This window comes from Choloepus didactylus, chromosome 21, assembly GCF_015220235.1.
Source record: "Choloepus didactylus isolate mChoDid1 chromosome 21, mChoDid1.pri, whole genome shotgun sequence".
Classification (NCBI taxonomy): Eukaryota; Metazoa; Chordata; class Mammalia; order Pilosa; family Megalonychidae; genus Choloepus; species Choloepus didactylus.
Genome location: NC_051327.1, coordinates 43047465 through 43072072, shown reverse-complemented (window position 1 = coordinate 43072072; position 24608 = coordinate 43047465). Strand labels below are relative to the sequence as shown.

Below are 24608 nucleotides of genomic sequence, written 5' to 3'. Positions count from 1 at the left end.
CAAGTGCATTGTACTGAGAACGCTGGAGAGACCTGGCTGGAGTGACAGCTCGCTGTACTTCAGATTGTGCTCGTATTTTTTTTTAATGACAGTTTCAACGAATTCTACCCACTGATGCATTATTTAACCAAATGTCATTTGTCTGCTTTTCTCATTTAAGTATCATCTGTTAGGTTTACACATTGATACACCCATGAAATTAACATTACATGTGTTTCCTTTTGGAGCCGACTAAATTTAATTTAATTTAAATTGTTCTCGCTGTCAATGGCCTTCGGAAGCAGCAGTGGTGCGGGTCCTGCCTCTTGAAGGCTTGTGTTAACCCCATCCTGTCTGAAAAGCTCAGACTCCCCCTTTCTTCTTGAGTTTTCTTGTCTGGCGTCCAGCCCATGTGTAGAATGAGCTGCTTCTGCTGGTTTATTTACAGAGGTTCTTATTTAGAAAAGCACATTCTCAGAAGCCTCTCAGCTTAGATGACGCTTCCAAGCCATGGTTGAGAGATCAGGTTCTCTTTAGTCTTCCAGGCTAAACGAGGAGGGACGGCAGGTGAACTGGGACAAGAACCCCCAAATCAGTGTGTTAGGGGCACAATTAATACAGACATTGTGGCGGAATGAGGTTTATCCCCACCATGAAGCCCTAATGGTGAAAGACATGCCCTAGCATTAATTCATTCCACATTTATGTAGAGCCTTTCTGGGAGAGGAGCTGAGGTCCTCTTGCCCGGTGCCCGGCTCCTCAAAGAGTGTCACCCAGTAGCAGGCATTTGACAACTATTTGTCAAATAAGTGACCTGTCCATCCTGTTCAGTGCTGTGTGCCCCAGTGGGTAAGACACTTGCAGGCATTTACAAGTATTTTTCTAATGAATGAATGAATGAATGGGTGGGTGTTATCACAAGCTCGGGAGGTTTTTTAAATGATGAGTGATCTTAAGCTGTGCTCCAACAGGATCTTAACCAAGGGAGATGGTAGCCCTAGGCTGATGACTTCTAGTTCCTCTCAGGAAGGACCGTGGCCAAAGGGAATGGGTACCTGTCTTGGTTTCCTGGGGCTGCCAAGGCAAAGGACCAGAAACTGGGTGGCTTAAAACAACAGAAATATATCGTCTCATGGTTCTGGAGTCGAGACGTCTGAGATCAAGCTGTCGGCAGGACCAGGCTCCCTCTGAAACCTGTAGGGGAGCATCCTTCCTTGCCTCTTTTTGGCTTCTGGTGTCTCTGCCGTCCGTGGCATTTCTTTGCTTGCAGATGATCCCTCCATCTCTGCTTCCTCCGTCTTCGCATGGCCTTCTCCCCTGTGCTGTCTGTGTCTGCATCCACATTTCCTCTTATAAGGACATCAGTCATGTTGGTTTAGGGCCTGCCCTAATTCAGTTTGGCTTCATCTAAACTAATCACATCTTCAAAGATCCTATTTCCAAATAAGGTCACAGTCTCAGGACTAGGAGTTAGGACTTGAACATACAGTACCCTAAATGTGGCAGGAGTGAACTTGAATGAGCAGGGTGTCCACTTGGCCTAGACTTGGAGGGAGATGGAGAGAGAGGTGGAGTAAAATGGCATAATAACAATCATTGCATATTTGTGAGGTTGCCACACAGCAGAAGCACCAGTAGTACTATCTTTGAAGACAGAACTAGAAATTATGGATGAACCTTTCTGTAGGTGTATTTTGAAAGAAATAGCTCACAGTTAGCACTGTCCTCGAGTGCAGCTGGCTGCCATGTAAGGCACTGAGGTTCCCATCTTCGGAGGCATTCAAGCAAGAGCTGAGTGGTCCTTAATTATTTAGTTCATTTTTTGTTGTTATACTACAGAAAATTTGAAAACTGCAGAAAAGGACAAAAAGGAAAGTCAAAAAACACTCAGAAGTACCCATCCCTGTTTTATTTTTTTTCTTTTTGTGATTCCTCAAAGTAAGATCTTTACCTCCTTGAGATCTTGACTTGTGGAGTTTCTTCTGTTGCAATGACACCTTCCTTTGCCTCGCTCCCTCATCCTCATGCTTCAGGTCCTAACTGTGCTCTCACTTCTTCAGAAAGGTTCAAAGACAAGGTCTGCGTTCAGTCCCAGCAGCCTCCATCTCCCCTACCTAGCACTATACTTTCCCTTTTCTGCACCCAGTACTTTTTTTTTTTCATTGCAGTGTGGTAAAAACTTTATTAATGATTACTTTTTAAAAAAAACTTATTGTAGTAGTAACAAATATATAGCTCAGAATTTCCCATTTGAACCACATGCAATTGTACAAGTCCGTGGTATAAATTACATTCACAATATTGTGCTACCATCCCCAATATCCATTGCCCTACTTTTCCATCACCTCGAATAGAAACTCTTCCCCTGTGAAGCGATAAGTCGCCCCTCACTTCTCCCCCCCGCCCGCCCCTGCCCTTGATAACCCATAAACTTCTATCTGTCTCTGTGACATTTGCTTCTTCTGGGTGTTTCATATAAGTGAGATCGTGCAATAGCTGTCTTTTTGTGTCTGGCTTATTTCACTCAACATGATGTCTTCAGGGTTCATCCATGTTGTAGCATGCCTCAGAACTTCATTCCTTTTTATGGCTGAATATTATTCCATTGATGTACATTCCACATTTTGTTTATCCATTTATCTGCTGATGGACACTTGGGTTGTTTCTACCTCTTGGCTAGTGACCAACAGTGTACAGCATTTCTATTTCTCCACATCCTCATCAGCACTTGTTATTCTCGTTTGTTTTTTAGTAATAGCCATCCTAGTGGGTGTGAAGTGGTATCTCAGGGTTTTGTTTTGTTGTGTGTGTGTGTGTGTGTGTGTGTGTGTGTGGTACTGGTAAGGCATTCCTATAAATTCTGGTCTCTAGTATGCAATAGGTATATTTTTCTCGTATACCATTCTGTTGTCAACTCTCTGTGCCAGTGTCATACCCTAGAAGTGTATTATGCAAGCACCTATCTATATTTGTAGTGCTGATCCGTGGGTTATATGCCTTTAAACAACCCCTTTCAATCCTATTCACCTTCAATACAGCTCCGATACTTATAATCCTATTAATAATCATCACCTCTATCAATTCCCATACCTTTGTATTCACCATCATTAACATATTAGATTATCATTTCCCCTCACTAGCCTCTATCTCTAGGTCCCCTGTCTTCTACATTATGAGGCATTGTTTTTACGTTGTTCAGGGATTTCATAGTAGTGGTAATGTACAATCTCTCTCCTTTTGTGTCTGCCTTATTTCAGTCAGCATTATCTCATTGTTTTTGATCTCATGATTTTGATTTGCATTTCCCTAATGACTAATGCTGTTGAGCATTTTTTCTTGTGCTTATTGACCATTTGTGTAACTTCTTTAGAGGAATGTCTATTCAAGTCCTTTGCCCATTTTTAAATTGGGTTATTGGTATTTTTGTGGATGGGTTGTAACAGTTCTTAATACATTCTGGGTATTAAACCTTTATCAGGTATATGGTTTGCAATTATTGTCTCCCATTCCATAGGTTGTCTTTCTTACTTTCTTGACAGTGTCCTTTGATGTACAAAAGTTTTTAATTTTGATTAAGTCCAATTTATCTATTTTTTCTTTCATTGCTTGTGCTTTGGTGCCATATCTAAGAAATCCCTGCTAAATCCCAGGTTAGAAAGGTCTTCCCTGATGTTTTCTTTTAGGACTTTTATGATTTTAGCTCTTATGTTAGGTCCTCGATCTATTTAGAGTTAATTTTTGTATATGGTGTGAGGTAGGAGTCCAACTTAATTCTTTTGTAAGTGGAGATCCTGTTTCCCCAGCACCATTTGTCAAAATCAGTTGTCCGTAGATGTGTGACTGTATTTCTGAACTCTTAATTCTATCCCATTGGTCTGTATGTCTATCTTTATGCTATTTTGATTACTGTGGCTTTGTAGTAAGTTTTGAAATTGGGAAGTTTGAGACCTCCAACCTTGTTCTTTCTTTGCAATTGATTTGAATATTACGGTCCTCTTGTGATTCCACATGCACCCAATGCCTTTTGTAAAATATGTTTGTCTGCTCTCCCCACCCCACCCCCTTTGGACTATAAGCTGTTTGAAGAAACAATCAACATCTGGTTTGTCAGTCTGGGCCTCCCGGGCACTCGGCACGGTGACTGCGTCTGGAGTCACTTGGTGACTATTTGTGGAAGGGAGGGAAGAAAGAAAGAAAAAACAGCTGTATCCATTAATGGAAAAAATGTCAAGGGTATGTTGTTGAAGACAAAATGTGTGCAACAAAGCAGAATGAACATGCTTCTACATCAGGTATGTGTAAAAATATTTGGAAAATGTTCACTAGAACATTGATGAAGGTGATCTCTGGATGCTCTAATGTCTGGGTTTTTTTTCTCTTTTTTTACCATCTGTATTTTGTTCTCTATGATTGAATTTTCTACAACAAGTATTGTTATCTATGTAGACAGAGAAATAAGAAAAAATGACTAAAAGCATCCAAGGAGTGAAGCTAGACCGCTAAAAATGAGCTTCTCCTTGGCTTTATCCTACATTTTCCTTGGCTTTGTGGTCACTCCCACTGCTGTACCCGCCCCAGAGCAGACCCAGGTGACAACACGGCAGGGAAACGGATCCATCAAGATTCCAGGTGTGCTCAAGACACTCCCGTTTCCAGTCACCGAGAATGCCCTGCGTATGTGCTTTAATATCCATTCCTTCCTTCAACAGGAATTTATCCAGTAGGTCCCAGGGGCTTCCTGAATTGTCTCGGAGCATTCAGCTAGACCCTGGGGAGGCAGAAGCGAAGGAAACATAATTCCTGCCCTCTAGCAGGCAAACCTAATGCTGTATCGCTTTGATTCCTTGCTGCCTTTCCTGTTGAAATAAATCAGAGAGCCCCTTAGCAGTGGGGTTGGCCACAAGGGTCATTATGCTTAAGGATTCACCTTGGTACTTACTTTTCAGGAACCAGGGCAGCAGAATGTTCTGGAATCAGATTGCCTGGACTCAAACTCCAGCTCCATTCTTGTTTGACCCAGGCAAATCACCCACTCCCTCTGTGCCTCAGTTTCCCCATCTGTAAATTAGGCATGATAGCAGCTCCTACCTCTCAGGTTTGCTGCAAGGACTAAATGAGAAGATGCATGGGAAGGGGTTGGTCCAGCAACTTCCGTGGAGTAAACCCTGTGCAAAAATGAGCCTTTATAATTACTCCAGACTGTATTACATGACTTGGCAACATTAACGTGATAAATGGGCACAATTTGGGGAAATGTCCCTTTTTAAAAAGAAGGCACCTGCAGAACACATTTATATTTTATGATCAGGAGGCAGCATTAATGGCCCATAATGTGATTACTATAAGGATTTTTATTAGGAAAATTCCAACCAATTCGGTGTTAATTAATGTCCTGTTACTTTCGAGTGTCACTCGCTTAGTCCTTGGAGAGTTGGAGAAAATAAACCTGTTGTCAAAACCCTTACCCTGAGAAGTAAATAAGAGTTGTTCCCTCCTCGAGTGACTCCATTTGTAATAAAAATGGATGAATCGCCATGTTTTTCCATGGCAATATTTATTGAGCCTGAGGGTACCTTCAAGAGATGAGGAAGGAGGGCAGAGATGAAAATGTCAGGTGACAGGAAGGCTCGTAGGAGAACTTGCAGAGGCAACCGCTGGATCCAAAGGGCAGGGGGTGCAGACTGAGAAGGCATTCTGGACCCACCAAGCCTCAGACTGTGGGTGGGCATGAAAGCTCCTGGGCCTCCACTCTGCGCTGTCAGATGAGGCAACTTACACCACTCCATACAGAAATTTCAAAATGTGCCCGGGCTGCAGTGAGCTCCTCAGTCCTTGGTAAGAAGTCCATTTTTGTGAGGCTTGTCACTCTCTTCTACTACAGTCCTTAAAACAGTGAGGCTTCTGCTGTCTTTCCATCCCCACATCACACCATGCTTCGTCTTGGCCTCCAAGCTTTGGCCACACTGACCTTTCTTCATGCTCTCCCATCCTCCGTGCTCTCTGTCATTACAGGGCCTCAGCATGTGCTGTTCCCTCTGCCCAGAACAGTCTTCCCTTCCCTCCCCTTTTACCCAGTTAGCTCCTGACTTGCCCTATAGATCTTAGTCCAAGGCATACATTCCTTGACCTCCTTAAGTAGTTTTTTTGGAAAAAGAAATGGTAGCCCCAGTAGAGAGAGGAACCAAAGCAGGAGGTTGATGATGTTGCAGCAAACAGATGAACGTACTGGGAAATGAGACTGGGTAAGGGAGAGGAGATATAGAATGCAGCCTCTTGCATTTCATCATTTAAACTCATAATAACAATGGCCATCACTTAATTTTCTTCAGATTACATGCAAGTCCTGGAAATGTTTGTGCCTTGATTGTCTGTGTTCCCCTTCAGTAAAGTCTGCTCTCCGTAAGCACAGACTCTTTGTAGCAAGTTCATTTCTCTCACACCCACTCCCAGAATGCCGCCTGCCTGGCATGAAATGGGTGCTCATTACAGTTACTATCACTGAATAACAAACCATCCCAAACTTAGTGGCATAAACCAACCACCACTTTTTTTATGATTGTGGATTCTATGGATCAGAAATTTGGAAAGGGCATCGAAGGGCCCACTTGTCACTATGCCATGAAATCTAGGGTCTCAGCTGATAAGAGTCAAAGGTCAAGGGTGACCCAGTAGCTGGGGGTCTGGAATTATCTGAAAACTCGCTCACTCATCTGCTGGCTAATAATGTTGACTGATGGCTGGAGCCGCACCTGGGGCTCTTGGCTAGAACGCCTATACATGACTTCTCCGTGGAGCTACTTGAGCCTTCTCATAGCATGGTAGCCCAGTTGCCAGACCATTTATCTTAGAAAGAGAACTGGGTGGGAACTGTTCTGCTCTCTGGGACTCAGACTGAAGATCACAAAAGGTCCCATTAGCCATTGTCACAAGCCCATCTGGATTCAAAGAAAGGAATGTCCAAGTCAAGTTATTAGAAGAGTAGGTGAAATGGGATTTTTGTTTTGGCCATCTTTGGAAAATACAGTTTGCAACAGCACTCCATGTGTACCTATTGACCAATTATTGATTGAGCACTTAGTCTATACCAGGGCTTCTCATCCTGGTCCAGATAATTCTTTTTTGTGGGGGGCTCTCTTTTATGCATGGTTGGCTGTTTAACAGCATCCCTGTCCTCTAATCACTAAATGCCAGTAGCAATACCTCACACACACACTCTCCTGCCAGCTGTGGCAACCAAAAATGTCTCCAGATGTTGGCAAATGTCCCCAGGGGCAGGGCAGGGGAAATGTCCCAAGTTCAGAACCAGTATGAGTGTCCTAGGCACTTTTCTGAGCACTTTATATACCTGGCTCTATATAGTTCTTCCTAGGAGGTAGTGTCAATGTTTACCCATATTTACTGATGATAAAATAGAATTGTTGAGAGGTGATACAACTTGTCCTGTCTCACAGAGTTAGTAAGTGAAGAGCCGCGGTTTGAACCCAGATGTTTATGACTTCAAAGCCAAATTTCTTTCCACTCTGGTCTGTCACCGTTCCAGAGTGGCTGCCCATGTTACCAAAACTGAGGTCGGCCATCTTGGCAGGAAGCCTCCTGCCTCCAACTGAGATGAATTGTTCTCAAGCAGTGACCGTGAGGCTCCCCTAGGGGGCGCTGGGAAATGTAAGTGGGGGGACTGTTTGGGGGCCTAAGGTTGTTAACTGTTTTATAATGCATGAGCTAGCCCCGCACAACAAAGAATTGTCTCTCTCCAAATGCTTATAGTCCCTGTTGAGAAACACTACTTGAGAAGGGGGGGGAATGTGTGAAATATTAATTTTTGCTCAAACCCTCTAAAAGGTGGCTCAATACAGAGAGGCTGTTGTTTCCTCGCATGGCTTGGTGGAGGGGTAAAGCCCTTGTTTTTAATGGCTGACAAATGGAGATCTGAATCCCAATTCCACAATTTACTAGCTGGCCAATCTGCATCTTAATGTCCTTATCTGTAAAGTGAGAATAATCTGAGCATCTCCCTCAAGGGTCTACTGTGAGAAGTAAATGAGAGCTGTCTGTTGAAAAAGCCTCACCCGGGTGCTTGGCACACAGTAGTTCTACATTGTATTGTCGTAAAGGCTTTCATTCCTTTATGCACAGAAAAGGTAGCGTCAGCAGGACAGACAAGAGCTTGCAGGCCACCAGCATGTCATTTTCACAGATGATACTTAAGAGGCGAAGTGGCTGGGACCCAGTGAATTGCAGCGAAATGTACCATACGCCATCAATATCTATCCCACCAGTTTCCATTTATTGAGCCGTACATCATTAGAATATCCCAGGGCTCTCGACAATAAAATCAATAAGACGGTTCAGCCATGGGCCATGGTTTAATAACTCCAGACTTGAATGGGGGTGAAATCAGTGAGCAGGAAAACTTCCTGAGCGCTTGGTCGAGGGTGGAGGGAACCCTTGGTCTCCGGAGGAGCAGGAGACTGCGAGCATTTGTCAGGGCACCCAGGGATGTGTTTGGGCAAGACCCTTTCCACCTTGAGAGATTTGCGTTTTTTAAAAAGTGGTTGAGAAAACAAGAAGGCATCTGAGATGTGGTTTTCAACCCTGGCTGCCCATTGAAATCACTTGGGGAGCTTTACAAAATTACCCATACTGGCACCCACCAAACGAATTAAGCTAGAATCTCTGGGGCTGGGGGCTAGGCATTGGTTTTGTTTTTTTTTTAATTCAGTTTTATTGAAATACATTCACACACTATACAGTCCTCCGTGGTGCACAATCTACAGTTCACTGTACCGTCATACAGCCATGCACTCATCACCCCCAATCCACCTTTGAACATCTTCCCCACGACAGAAAGAATCAGAATAAGTATCAAAAACAAAAGTAAAAAAGAACACCCAAATCATGCCCCCCATCCCACCCAATTTCTCTTTTACTTTTTGTCCCCACCTTTCTACTCATCCATCCATACACTAGATAAAGGGAGTGCGATCCACAAGGTTTTCACAATCACACTGTCATTACTTGTAAGCTACATTGTTATACAGTTGTCTTCAAGAGTCCAGACTACTGTGTTGGAGTTGGATAGTTTCAGGTATTCACTTCTAGCTCTTTCAATTCATTAAAACCTAAAAGGTGTTAACTGTATAGTGCATAAGAATGCCCACCAGAGTGACCTCTCAACTCCATTTGAAATCTCTCAGCCACTGAAACTTTATTTTGTTTCATTTTGCATCCCCCTTTTGGTCAAGAAAATGTTCTCAATCCCACGATACTGGGTCCAGGTTCATCCCCGGGAGTCATACACCGTGTTAGGCATTGGTTTTTAAGCTTCCTGGGTGATTCTAATGTGCAGCCAGGTTTGAGAATCACTGGTCTAGGCCAGTGGTTTTCAAATTTACCGTGCAGGAGAATCACTTGGAGGACTTGTAAGAACACGGAACCCTGGTCCCCACCTCCGGAGTTTCTAATTTAGTAGGTCTGGGGGTGGGACTGCAATTTGCATTTCTGGCAAGTTTCCAGGTGTTATGATGTGGCTGATCAGAGACCACCGGGAGTGACTTTGCTCCTCTCCCCGCCTCCATGGGACATTTGTCAGTGAAAGGAGACATTCTGGATTTGTCACAACTTTGGAGGTGCTACTGGCATTTAGTGAGAGTCCAGGGATGCTGCTAAATATCCTCCAGTGCACAGAACAGCTTCGCCCTGACAGCAAAGAATTACTTATCCCGAAGTGTTCATGGCGCCGAGGTTGAGAAAGCTTTCCGTGGGGTAGACAGTGGTTCAAGGAGCCATTTGGGGAATGCAATGCTTTGGTTCCAGGTGAGCTTAGAAATGGGAGCCTGAGTGGTGGCACAGGAAAGCTTAGATCCTCGGGAGGCAGGGCCTGGTGTGTGGGGCTGTCAGAGCGGTAGGTGTGCTCACCTCTTCCCCACCCCCGGCCCTGTGGCCTTGGACAAGTTCCTTAACCTCTCTGAGCCTTGGACAATTATCTGTCAGTGGAGATACTCTCCAGGTACCGTATTGCTTTGAGAGGGAAAAGCCCGTGAAAAGAACCTCAAGAATATTAAGTGCTCAACAAATCGGAAGAATAAATACAGGGACAGTGTTTGTCAGCAGACCTCAGATGGCTCCCCCAGAGCCCACTCCAGGGAACTCCCAACACAACCTTCCTAAGGCCCTGAAGTGAGAGAAAAGGATATATATTGAGACAGAAAAGTGAATTATTGTTGGGACCTCGAGGGCCTCCCAGACTTAAGCAGGCATCTTGGCACCGCTCTGCAGCTGACCTTCACCTTCCGTCATTTAACAAGCTCGGTGCACGCGTCCGAGTGGGGAAGTGAGCTTTGCAGCCTAAGTACTGTCCCCCAAATTTCCCTCACATTCTTCCTGCCTTCATGGTTTTGCCATATCCACATTCCACCTGCCCTATTATTCTTATAATCTCTTAGTCTCTTTGTTTTTTTAATTACGATAACTTTTAGACAATGTCCCATCTCAACCTCTCCCAAACATACAATTCATTGGCACTGGTCACATTCACAAAGCTGTGCTACCGTCTTCACCATCCATTACAAAATGTTTCCATCACCCCAGTGAGGCCCTGCACCCCTTAAGCATTAACTCTCCATTCCCCAACCCCACCCCCTCCCCTGGGAGCCTGTGCTCTCTTCTCTCTGTCTCTATGAATTTGCATATTCTAGTTATTTCACATTAGTGGAATCCTACTATTTTCTGATCTTTCGTGTCTGGCTTTTTGCACTCAACCTGATGTCTTTGAGGTTTGTTCATGGTATCACGTGTCGAACATCATCCCTTTTTATAGCTGAAGAATATTCCGCTGAGTGTATACACCACATTTTGTTTATCTGTTCTTCTGTTAATGGACACTTGGGTTGCCTCTACCTTTTGGCTGTTGTGAATAATGCTGCTCTGAACATTGGTGTGCAAATATCCATTTGAGTCCCATATTTCATTTCTTTTGGGTCGATAGCTAGATGTGGGATTGCCAGGTCACATGGTAGTTCTATAGTTACTTTTTTTGAGAAATTGCCAAACTGTTTTCCACAGCGGCTGCACCATTTTACCTTCCCGCCAACAATGAATGTGGCTTCCTATTTCTCCGCATCTCATGATATTTTTAATTGCAGTAGGCTCACTTTTATTTGTACTAAAGTAAATTTTGTTTTAAAAGTAATTTTGCAGCAAGATGAAATCTCGCCATCACTTACTATAAAGAGACAACAGCCATGCAAATGAAATGCTGGAATCCAAACAGTGGCATTCGGCGCTAGCTGGGTTCTCCCGTTTCCTGCCAGATCTGCCAGACCTGTGGGCAGATCTCTCCTCTTGAAAACGGAAGACTGGGAAGCGTGTGCTGTTGAGGACGTGTTAGCATCGACCTGAGCCTTCCTTGGTGGGCTGCTCAGAAGGGCTGGATAAGAACTGAAAAGGGAATTGCCGTCTCTCTCTGACGCAGTGCCATTGTGGACCCAGTAAAACCTTCTCTCGGGGAACTCTCGCGTCACGTTTAAGAACACGAGCTCTGCGGTGCTCAGCTGCAGGACCTGGCCCTCCACTCCCCAGCCATGTGAACAATGACACATTTCGGTACAGTGATCAAGGGCCCCAGAGTCAGATGGCGAGGGCTTGAAACCCGGCTCCTCTCCTATCGAGCTCTACGGCCTCACTTTACCTGAGTTACAGCCTTTAGTGCTTACAGCATCCCTTGGAGGTGGATATTCTTCCACAGATGGGGAAAGTGAGCCACAGAGAGGCAAAGTGACTAGTGGGTAAAGAGTGCCAACCGGGCTGGGCTCCTACACAGAACAGCTGTGTCCAGAGGTGCAGGGTGCTTGGAGAACCTGTGGAAGGGACCCAAGGAAGATCTCGGGTGAGGGGTCAGGGTTAGCTTCTCTAAAGAAAGGCCATTTGTCCTGAGCCCCAGAGGGTGCTGGCTGACTAGCTTTATCCTTGGAACTGTGTTCTCTCAGCAGCTCTTCCCCTGATTGCAGGCTCCCTTTTAATATTCTCTCCTCCTCTCACTTCTCCTTAAGTCAGGCTGGAGGTGATGGGACAGCACTGAGTTAGCAGCAGTCTGGGTGCTGGGGGTGGGGGAGAGGGAGCTCGGTGCTCCTGGGGAAGGGTCCTCAGGCTGCCTAAAAGCCTCAAGGATGATGGGAATCCAACCCCAGACTAGTTTGCTCAGAGAGTGGTGATAGCCGCTTGCAACAGTCAAACCTGAGTCTCCCACTTTTGGCCTCCCCTCTCATATGTGGACAGGGCTGTCTGGCTTCTGGCTTCATCCCTCAGACCGAAATCATTCCCCAAGGCCTCTCTGCTGAGCTCAGCTCTATACCATGCCTGGGACCTAGAGGAGATAAGATCATGGCCTCACCTCGTAGGGAACTGACAGCTATCGAGAAATCTGGCTCTCAAGTGAGAAGGATTTTCTGTGCAGTGGTACTAGCTCCGTGGCTGGAAAAGAATCCTAGACCATCAAAATTTCATCACGCTCATTTGGGAGAATAAAGCGTGGGTTGTGGAGTCCAGTAGACCTGAGTTTTTGTCTCTGTTCTGGCACCAGAACAGTTACTCACAGTTACTCACAGCCTCTTGGCCTCATAATCCTTCTTGGCAAAGCGGAATTATCGTCATGGTACCTGCCCGAGGGGCCTTGGGAAGATTAAATAATGAAATCACACATTTATATTGCATATACTTAATAAGTGCTCAATACTTGTTAGACATCACTGTCATTCCGTAAGGGTTCTATGAGAGGCCAAGGAAGGGAAACAGCTGGCCCAGCGTCTCTCGGCAGGTCCATAGCAGGCGCAGAATTTGTACGCAGACTTGTGGCTCTTTGTACAGTGCCCTCCCGACCATGCTGGGGCCTCTTTCTTGGCACCAGCAACTCCCAAGTTCTTATCACTAAAACCTTTCATTGAAATTTCTCAATGAGAAAATTGCTTTCCCTTCCCTAAGCAGACAGAGAAGCCCAGAACCAGTAAGGGTTTCTCTTTCTGATGATGTGATCCTGCTGCTTCCCTGCCACATGGCTTTTGTGTGTGTGAATCTATTTCCCATCTATGATCATTAGTCACCTGACAACCCAGCGGGGTTAGGGATGGCTTTTCTGCCTCACTTTTTAGTTGAAGAACCAAGGATCAGAGAGGGGCAGTGCCTTTCCAAAGCCCCACAGTGACGAGCTAGGTCTGGAGACCAGATCTAAAGCCCAGCTCGGGACCTTCCAGTGCAGCTGGAAGCTGGTCACACTCCATCCCAGGGCCTTCTGACCCAGGCTACATTTGCATGAAGCCTTATTTCCTTCTCTCTGTTCCCAAGATCCATCCAACCCTCTTATTTGGAATCAAGTCAGAAAACTTCCCTTGCAGCAGCCGGAAGAGGTTCTTTCAGAGTAGAAACAGAATCGAGGGCTTTGTTGGTGGAATAACTATTCCAGTCAAGCACCTCCTTCACATTTGTTAATTGTGGTCTGGGGCAAACGCTATGGAAGGAAATTCTGGTTGTGGGTATTTATTTGCAAGCAGCAGGCTCCAGCACATACACAGCTTAGGAGATAGTGTAGGCTCAGGGTAGAACCCTGAGCTGAGCCCTGTGATTAAACGAAACTTCATCTTGATCATTGTGGCTGAAGAGAGCGATAGAAATGATGGCATTGATGATGATGGTGGTGGTGGTGGTGGTGGTGATAGTGGTGGTGATGATGGCTAACAATAACGACAGTGGTAATGATGATGGTGGTGATGATGACGATGGTGAAGGTGGTGAGGACAGTGGCAACGGTGGTGGTGATGACAGTGGCGACAATGGTGGTCATAATGATTTTGGTGGTAGTGGTGGTGATGACAATGATAATGATGGAGTAATGGTGGTGGTGATGATGATGGTGGTAATGTAAATGGTGGTAATGGTGATGACGGTGATGGTGATATGATGATGCCAATGATCATAATGATGGTGGTGGTGATTATGACATTGATAATGCTGATGGTAGTGGTGTGGTAATGAAGGAAAGAATGTAGGTGGTGGTGGTGGTGGAGGAGGTAATGATGATGATAATGAATATGGTTTATTGAGCATTTACTCTGTGCCAGGCATTGTCCTGGATGTGGATCTGGATGTCCATGCAAGGCAGGTTCTGTGATTGTACTTGTTTTATAGGTGAGCATACTGTGATTCAAAGAGCTTGACAGCTGGTCCAAGATAATGCAGTCAGCCTTGGAGCTAAGAGTCACACTCAGATCTGCCTGGCCAGAGGCCACACTCAACCCCTGTGACTTGCTTTCTCCTCTTGGAGGTTTTTCTCAAGGCAACACAACCACATGCATCACCAATGTCATGATGTCTCTACAGCACATTCACCCCCTTGCAAAGCACCTTCATCTTCACCACCTCTTTGGAGCGCAAGGATTACATAGTCCTTATTTGACCTATGACAATACTGAGAAACAGTGTGGATGACTGGCCTAATGTGGCACAGCTAGTGACTGATGGCGCTTCCAGGGCTCCCATCCTCAGCCTTTGCAATTGCTCTGCAAAAATATGCTTAATATTCTGCTCCCACAAACCAGACTTTTTAGCATTCGTCTGAGGTCAGCTTCTCCCACTGCCTCCACTTATTTGCTGGTTTAGGCCAAGAGAATCTGATTATACTATCAAGTTCATAGTTTTATTAGGAGCTGGGCAGTGTTTGAGTTCTGTTTCATGAAGTCCCTCATCTGTAAAGACACACATAGCTCTGAGCATGCATCATTGTTATCTGTCCTGCAGGCAAAAGTCAATTGGCGTACTACTTCTAGGAGCAGATTTTCCTCTTCATGAAATGGGTGTGTTTCCATCAAGTATAGTGAAAATGGACAGGTCTCTGGGTTCAGACAGACTCATTCCATGCCAAGCTCAGTCACTTCCTAACTGGGACCTTGAGAAAGAATGGTGATCTCTGAGCCTCAGCTTCCTCACCATAAAATGGAAAGATTATAGCTCCTTCCCGTTGAGGTGTTGATAGAAATAAATGAAATCATGCATGGAAATGGCTTAACACATAGCAGGCACTCAGTATGCGGGTTGATATCAGAATTATCAAAAATCTTCACCTTTGATTTATGTTTCTTTATAAAAGTAATATTGTAAAAAATTCAGATTATGCAGAAAAATTTAAAGAAGAAAGTCAAAAGTGTCATGCCACCATATGAACCTCTTTTAATATTGGGGAGCATGTCTTTTCATTTGTGATAGATTCAATACCATATATATCAGGACTTCTTTTTTTGCCTAATAATCTATTATAGACAACCTTCTGTATCAATAAGTTAACAAGACCTATAGATTGATTCCTCTTTGGGGCCATTGTAAACACAATTGATGCAGAGACCCCAGGACCTTTGCACCCCCAACAGTCACATGCCTCACTCCTTCATTTCATTCCGAGTTTATTCAAGCATCACCACGTCACATCAGCCTTTCCTGATCACCATATCTAAAATAAATCCTGTCACATCACTCCCCACCCCTTAACCTGCTTTATTTTTCCTTCTTCATAGCCTTTATCACTATCTGTAATTTTGTGCTTCCTTTTTTTTTTTTTTTTGCTTTCTACCCCTGGTGGGAAAGCGCTCTGTTGTGGCCACTGAGATGGCTGGAACAGTGCCCAGCACATAGACATGCTGAATGAATGAATGAAAGAATGAATGAATGAATGAATGAATGAATGAACAGCCTATTCTTAGAGCCTTAGATATGTGTCTTATTCTCTTGAGATAGTTTATTAGAAGCGTAATTCTGCATGTTTAGAATTGTAATGCCCGTTGCCACTTTGCCTCTGACAAGGTCATGCTACTTCCACTTCCCTAAGCAGGGTAGAAGAAAGGGCCTTTGTCCCATCCCTGCCAGTGCAGGGAATCTCACTTCACCTGGGCGGCCAGGTGCTTTTCCGAGCCCCGGTCCTGGAAAGGGTGGTCATTTCCAGTGAGCATTTGCAGAGGCACTGGGTGTGGCGGGGACCCGCCCCAGGGCTGTTTTTGTCATTGGCAGAGCCACAGAAAAGTCAGTACAGGAACTGGGGGTGTGGGGCAGATACGGGAAGCTCGTGATTGGCAGCTGGGAAACCGTACACTGTGAGTCTCAGCCCCTTTGAACTGCACTCCGTGCTGCAGCCATATCGATTAGGGTGGGCAAGAAAACTCTCATTTTCTCTTGCATGTATTCAGTAAAATCTGGCAAGTTCCTGCTGTGTGCCAGTAGAGAGAAGTGGTTGCAGTTTTGGCTCTGGAGCCTGCCTGAGAAAGTTCAAATCCCAGGTCCGCCACTTTTGGGGTGACCCTGGGCATGTGGGGGGGGGCTGATGGGTGGAGTCCGAGATGGCTAGGTGGGGGCTGCGGTGGAGCAGGCGTGGGAAGGGTTGAGGCGGGCAGGAGCCAGGCGGGCTCAGAAGCATTTTTCAATCTAAGATGTTGGAGCTTGTGTCTTGCTTTGGTTTTAAGGGTAGGTCAACTTCCTGAAGTGGAGTGGACGCAACTTATCCAGTGTGGTTCCCTCCTGTCCTCTGTCCCTTCCTTTCTCTGTGGATGTCGCTGAGTATGTGTGCTTGTCTCCACTGACATTTCTGTGGGAGGAGATCCTTCCATTTGAGCTCTCTGTCTGTATTTCTCTTAATGTATGTTTGGCAGTTCTGTATGCCTGTCTCTGACATTCTATCTATCTGTCTGTCTATCTATCTATCTATCTATGGCTGTATCTATCTATCTATCTAATCTGAGATATCTGAAATCCTCCCCATCTCCATTGCTCCCTCTCTGGATCTCCTTTCTTTGAGTTTATTTTTTTCCTTCCCACTCCCATCCCCAGGTTAGCTGCACTACACAAGAACTCTGGGTTTTTTGTTCTCTCTTCTCTTTGCTGCTCCCCAGACCAACTGCCTAACCCAAGAAAACTCTTTTGCTGGAGCGCTTGTGCTGGATTTCCCCGTATGCCTTCCCCTTTTTCAGAAGAAAAGCATCCCTGTCTGTGTCTCTCTGTCTTGAGAATCGGCTCTTTCTGAAATCCTAGAGAGAAGTGGCAAAAGGCTTTTCTTGATGTCCAAGTCCCTTTAAAGACCAGCACAGAGTGCTCAGGCCCAAGCCTCCCTCTGTCCTAACTGTCAGCCTCAGCAGAGGGCGAGTGGAATGGCAGGGCCGGCTTTGGACTCAGTGACACTCAGCTCCCACTCCCGCCCCGTTCCCAGTTGCCGCTAGCCTGGGGAAGCGTGCTGGTGTCTGGAGCGTTCTTCCCAGAGCTAATGATAAGGATGCAGAAGGCCCAGAACAGTGCTGATGCTTAGCAGGTCCTTGGGAAACGTTAGCTCCATTGGACACGCTTCAGAATGCATTCACTCATTCATTCATTCACTCATTCATTCATTCACTCATTCAACAGTCGTGACGAGAGACGTACATGGCTGGAGAGCAAAGCTAGGGTCTGATGCCAAAGGCCCCGTATTCCTTGATTACTAAGAACTCCAGAGCCCTTGGGGCTGGGAGGAACGATATTATCTGAGTGCCAAGAGAAAGCCCTGCAGAGTGGACATGCTCTGTAAAACATCGTCTCGTGGACCCTAGAGAAACCTTTCAACTGTGTAAGCAGGTGGGAAAAAGTGGCACAAATAGCCGTCATTTTTAAATGCCACCTTCCCCCTTTTTTGGTAAAGCATCTTCAAGCAAGGCAAAGAGGGGCTACAGCCAGTGATGGAGACCAATGAGTAGCCTTTGGGCTGCCATCATGGGAAAGACAATGTAAGCTTCTCTCACAGGTTGTTATCTTTTCACTTTGGATTCTTACATTCCTTAATCCATTCGTAATCCAATTGTGAGAGAGCTAGTTTGTGTCCTCCATATCTCTGCACCCTGGGGCTTTGTCCACGGCTGGCATGACATCAGTTTCAAGGATGATGGGTGGTTGGTTGGATGGTTGGTTTTATGGATGATGGGTGGTTAGATACATGGTTGGATGAATGGATGAATGAATGGACAAACAGATAGATGGTTTGTGGTTTTAAGGTGTTTTAGGGATATAATTCCTCCAAGAATATCTCTCTCCTATGGTCACTAAGAAAACCCAATTTATTTGTGATTGGTTTAGAGAGAAGAGTAGAGAGTGATGAGGATAACTCTCTGGTTGCTGCCCAGTCTGTCATCACTTAGAATCAAAATGATAATTAGCCCCACGATCACAGCTACTGGTTTAGCAGACTCTTCTGGATCTCTTTTCTTTGAGTGGTTTTATTCCTTCCCTCCCACTCCCTTCTCCCCAAGAAGCTTTGAGCTAAACTCTCTGACGTCTCCCCATCCCTGCAGGCAGATTGTTCACTGCTCCCCTAGCCTCCAATAACAACCTATCGTCAAACAACTGATCATTATCTTCTGTTTTCCCCAGTTGGCTGAGAACTCCTAAAAGGCAAAAACTTTTTTTCATATTTTATTTCCCTGGTACCTAGCACAGTACCTGGCTGGTTAGTATTGCATGGGTGATAGTTAGATGGTTGGATGGTAGATGAATGTTTGCTTAGATTTAAGGTTAATGGGTAGTTAGATGGAGACATGAATGAATGGTTGGTTTTTCGGATGATAGGCTGTTTGGTGCTTTGCTGGGTAGGTAATTGAAATGCTTTTCTGGATGTTTGAATGGATGAGTGGTTGGATGTGAATGGCTGAAAGGGTGGATAGATGAAAAGATATGACCTTATTGGTCACCTGGAGTCAGCCTCCCACCTGATACAGAAATTTTCCCTGCATTACTTCTGTCTGTCCTTAAATGTGTGCCTAACAACCTGCAAAAACTAATAAACAAGGTATTCCATTACCTAACAAGCAAAATTGTTATAAATTTTCCCAAAATTGTAGGCGTGATAATATAGTGAATAGTATTGATAAGGGTGTTGCTTTGGGATCAGACGTGGGTTTGAATCTCAGCTTAACCATTTAGAATGGTGTGAACTTGAACCAAGGCCTTGGCCTCTCTAATCTGTGATTTCCTTATTTGGAAAATGGGGACAATAGCACTATCTCATTGGGTTGTTAGGAGGATTAAATGAAATAATGAAAGTCAGTGGTTGGTCAATACTCAATAAAATGTATCATTATTATTATCGTACTGAGCCAAAATGTACCCTCCTGCAACTTTTCTCTCCCCGTGAACCAAATATGTTCGAGACATTGGTCTAGTGCTACGTGTTCAATGGCACACGAGACTGAAGTCGTCCCTCATCTCTTGGGGCTTATGTTCTAGTGGGGTGTTCAGACAACAAGCAAACATACAAACAACTTCAGACAGTATTAACTGCTATGCAGAAATTTTAAATAGGGTGATATGAAAGAGAGTGCCATGATGGGTGGGTGGGTGGGTGGGTGGGAGGTGGCCCTTTTTTCGAACTACCGAATGACAAGAAAATGCAGCCACACAAAGATCTGGGAAGAGAGTGTTCCCGGCAGCAGGAAAGGCCAGTGAAAAGGTCCTGAGGCATAAATGAGCCTGTTCACGGACTAGAAAGGAGACCAGGTGGCTGGAGTTAAGTGGGTGAGGCTGGACATCATCCACCTTAGGCTTGTCCTGTCCTCTGGAGCAACACAGAAGAAGCCTTGTGCAGTTAGCAGCCTGTCAGCTTTCCAATGGCAATTGTCAGGCTCCTGACCTCTTCACCTCCAGGCTGAGTGGTCCCAAATCTCAGCATCCCCCAGCAGATAGGCTGGAACACCAGGAACTACTAACCAGACAATGTTTTGGGTCCTATAAGCCTGTAAGAAATCAGAAATCAGGTTAGACCCAAAGGAAATCAGGCCGAGGAGAGCCAGAAGATTTTCAGTTGGAATTGCAATGGGCTACACCAGTAAGCAGTGTTTCTCCCTGAAACCTTCTCCCTGGAGTATCTGCAAGAGAAAGGAGGTGACAGGGAGCCTTGGCAGCTTATTTTAGGATAACAGAAGCCTGGAACCATTTATCTACATGGATGTGGAGTAGGATCTGGGCTTTGAAAGAAAAATACTGTATGCCAGTAGCTGATCCTCCAGCCTGACTGATCCAGGAGCTCAAGTGAGGTCACTAGGCTCAGACTGTCTCCATCGCCCCACAGTGCTTTCCTCTGGGATGGTTTTTCTCTCGGGCAGCCTTTCTCCATGTGGGGCCAAAAAGGCTCTTAGAATCTTCCAGGTTCACGTATAATAGAAAGAGTACCTCTTACCGAGTACTTCCAACAAAAGTCTGAAATTGTGCCTTATGGGCTAATTGGCTTGGTTGGGTCACCTGCCCATCTCTGGACAAATTACTGTGGCAGCGTTCTGATTGGCCAGGCCTAAGTGATAGGCCCACCCTCTGATTGGCCAGGCCTGACTGATAGGACCACCCTTGGGACTGATGATGGAGTTAGGTCCTTCTTATCCGTATGGACTGAGAATGGAGGAGGGTGTGATGCCCCAAAGAATATGAGATGCCATTAGGAAGAGAAGGACGAATGGCTTCTGGACAGGCACAAACAGCATTTCCCTGCTCAGAATTCGCTGCTCCTTCCTCTATAGCTGAGTCACATCGCTTATGTCCGTTACCTCCTCCCACCTTGGCCATTAGTTTAACATGTGTCGATATGTCGATATTGCTAAGCTACCTGAGGGTGGAAGCCGCATCCTCAGCCCCTCACTGTGTACCAGGACATGGCGTCAGGTCCAGGACTCGCTTGTTTAGCCAAGTCAGGTTCCAGGGCCCAATGGGACTACCATGCTCCGCCAATGGTCCCCAAGGAGAAGCGTCAGAGAAACTCCCCCATCCCTCGGGGGATCCCCAGATCTCACCCCACCTCTGTGTTCCTCAGGCAAAGCCAACAAGAACGTGCAATGGGACGAGGACTCGGTGGAGTACATGCCAGCCAACCCGGTCAGAATCGCCTTCGTCCTTGTGGTCCACGGCCGCGCGTCCCGGCAGCTGCAGCGCATGTTCAAGGCCATCTACCACCAAGACCACTTCTACTACATCCACGTGGACAAGGTGAGGAGCCGCCTCGGGCCCCCCACTCTCCCCTGGGCCTTGGCTGTGCATCCGCCTGCCCCTTCTGATACTTCCTCCCACATCCACTGCCGCTGCTTTCCTGTATCCCTTTAAGGGAAGGCTCCGAGGCTGACAGCTGCCTGCCTTAGCAGCATTTGGTCTTAAAGTGCTGTGTGTGTGTGTGTGTGTGTGTGTGTGTGTGTGTGTGTGTGTGTGTATGTATTGGTTTCAAAGCTTCTGGCTGTGACTTCAGGCTTTCTCCACACACACCTCTTTCCACCTGACTGGTTCCAGCCCATCGCTCTGCCTGCTACTCCCATCCTTCATGGGGAAGCTGTGCCAGGGCTGGCAAACTTGCTTTGTAAAGGGTCATATCATACATATTTTAGGCTTTGTGGGTCATACAGTCTCTATGTGGCCACTCACCTCTGCCCTCATGGCACAAAAGCAGCCACAGATAATATGTAGACAAAGTGGCATGGCTATGTGCCAGTTAAACTCTGTTAGCACAACCCTGACATGACCTGAACATTGCTCATTCAAGAAAGCCAAGGGGATTCTTGACTATGTTCAGTATCTGCCCCTCAACATCAAAAAAGTCTCCTGCTAGTCAGCCAGTGAGGGGGTAGGAGTGGAGAGGCAATGGGGGAGGGGTAAACAGGAATTTTGCCCCCCTAAATAGTCATCATGTTCAGAGACAGCAGTAATTCTTTGATAGATAAATAGACAGATAGACAGACAGATAGATAGATAGATAAATAGATGACAGATATACGATAGATAGATAGATAGATAGATAGATAGATAGATAGATAGATAAAGTTGTAGGTTTACAGAAAAATCATGCAGAAAATACAGAGTTCCCACATATACCACTCCCATTTTTTAAAACTTTGCATCAGTGTGATACCTTTGTTACAGTTGAGGAAAAAATATTGTTATAATTGTACTATTAACTATGGTCCATGGTTTATATAAGTGTTCACTGTGTTGTACAGTCCTATGGTTTTTACGCTTTTTATTCTAGTAACATTTATGCAACTTGAAATTTCCCCTTTTAACCACATTCAAATATATAATTCAGTTGTGGTCATTTCGCTCACAATGTGCTGCCATCCCCACCAGCCATCCATTACCAATACTTTGCCATCACCCCAAACAGAAATTCTGTCTCAGTTAAGCGTTATTTCTGAACAGCAGTATTACTTAACTTATTATCTTCAGACCACTCATACCCATCATATATAAAAATGTAGAATCCCAGGGAGCCAGAGCATCTGCATTTCAAGTAGCAAAAATAGTGTTTAAAAAAACAATAGAGATGTGAGTAGCAGTGCTCCAGCTAGCAGAAAGACACCCCAGGCCTGAATCCGTTGCTCGGCCAAGTCTTCACTGTTTCAGAGTCCCCATCAATGAGAAGGGAAGGGACAGAGAGGGGACGGGGTGAGGGGCCCATCTGTGTGTTTCTGGGCTGCTGAATGTCACCCTTTTTCTCCTGTGAAAAGCGCTCTAATTACCTGCACCGGCAAGTGCTCCAGTTCTCCAGGCAGTATGCCAACGTCCGTGTCACCCCCTGGAGGATGGCCACCATCTGGGGGGGCGCCAGCCTCCTGTCCACCTACCTGCAGAGCATGCGGGACCTCCTGGAGATGAGCGACTGGCCCTGGGACTTCTTCATCAACCTCAGCGCAGCTGACTACCCCATCAGGTAAGGCGCCCAGCGCCCCGAGCCACACTAATCGTAGCCAGACAACCGCTAAGCAGCAGCAGTTTGCTGGCTGTCCCAAGAAGTGTTTCCGCCGGGTGAGGTGCCAGGGAGTGCTTATCCACTGTCTCCAGAAGATCGTGCAGCATAGGGTTCAGAGTGGAGCTGAGAATCGCGTATGCATTCATTCATTCATTCACTCACTCACTTATTCAGCAGATATTTATCAAGCACACCTATTTCCAAGTTCTGTTCTAGGGTATACCCATGCTCCAAAGAGATCAAAACCCCCACCCATTCAAGTTGGGGAGACAAACAACAAACTAAAATAAGTAAAATAGTATGTCAAGAAAGTAAAGCAGGAAAGCTGGCAGAGGGTGCCGAGGGCAGAAGGAGGAGGACGGTTGCAATTTTAATGAGGGTAGCCAGGAACGTCATTACTGAGAAAGCTGGCATTCAAGCAGAAATGGAAGAAGGTGCAGGAGCACGTCCCACTGACAGGGAAAGTGGTTCAGGCACAGGTGATAGCAAGTGCAAAGCCCTGAGGCTGGAGCAGAGAACAGGAGGGGTAAGGTAGTGAGGGACAAAAGTCAGAGAGACAATTGGGGCTAGATCATAGGGATTCTAGAATTTGTCTTTTACTCCAGGCAAGAGGGGACCATTGGCATGTTTTGAGTGGAGGAAAGACAAGGGCTGATTGGATGTTTAAGTGGGCACAAGTGGAAGAAGGAACACCAATTTTCAAACATACACGAGAGTGCCACGAATAGGAAAGTGAACCCCAACCTAGCTGTCACCCAGTTTCAACAAAAATCAACTCCTGGCCAAAATCTGGTTTCAAATCTTCTCTCACTCTCTTCCCCTAGCCCTGAATCATCTTGGGGCAAATCCAAGCCATCGTGTAATTGTGTCTGTAAATATTTCAGTATAAATCTTTGTAAGATAAGGTCTCTCTTCTAACATAGCATCAATATGATTATAATAACCTAAAATATTAAAGCATTCTTAATGTCATCAAATATTCAGGTCACAGCTTCCCAAAGGTCTCATAATTTTTTTTTTTTTTAACTTAGGTTTCGACTCAGTATCCAAACAAGGTACAGCCAGGGGAGGCCGCTTTTTAAAAGCAGGAAATGGCTTCTGTCTCTTTCACAGTGTTGTCCTTGGTGCTCTTCAGTACTGGGCATGGTGGCACCCCATCATCTGCTGGGAGACTCTGGAACTGGGGGTGGACAAGGGGTGTGGGTGCAGCTAGGCATTATCTTTGGTCAGTTTTCACAAAAGGTATCTGCCATCCTTAAGCCTGAGAAAAATGATGGGGGCTAGAAGATACTGTTTCCCTTTGTTCACAAGGTAGCAGAGATTTTATGGTAGCACTGATTTTATTACTTTAAAAAAAGATTATAAATCATCGCTGGCAGATTTTTACTTAGAGCGGCTTATTCATTCCTTCAAACATTCATTCAACAAACATTTATTAAGCAGCTCCTGTGCGCGGCACCATTTGGGCATTCAGTGAGCAAAGCAGACACGCACTCCTGTCTCGCTGCGCGCACCTCCGGATGGGGTGGACGGAATCTGACGATCACCCAGGAGGGACACCACGAGGAAAGGGTGCTAAGGAGAGGGAAGGCATGAGCAGGAGATCAGAAACAAAGGACCCCAGACAGGCAGGAAAGATGAGAGGGGATTGGTGGGGAAATGAGAGTGAGAAGATCATTCCAGGTGAGGATCTCTCAACCTCGGAACTACCAACATGTTGGATGGGATCACTGTTTATCGTGGGGGCATTGCAGGATGTTGAGATCGTTCCTGGTCGCCATCCACGAGATGCTGGTAACATCCCCATCCCCGTTATGACAAGTAAAAATGTCTCTAGACATTGCCATATGTCACTTGGGGCAGG

The 24608-nt window shown here is 45.7% G+C and overlaps 1 protein-coding gene across 1 annotated transcript in view; it reads left to right on the top strand.

The window, feature by feature from the left end:
* XYLT1 (xylosyltransferase 1) overlaps positions 1 to 24608 on the top strand; it is a 307917-nt gene that overhangs the window by 200339 nt on the left and 82970 nt on the right. The window contains exons 4-5 of the mRNA XM_037814247.1: positions 20825 to 20997; positions 22503 to 22705. Of these exons, the coding sequence (XP_037670175.1) occupies positions 20825 to 20997; positions 22503 to 22705 (376 nt within the window). The remainder of the gene's footprint in view (positions 1 to 20824; positions 20998 to 22502; positions 22706 to 24608) is intronic.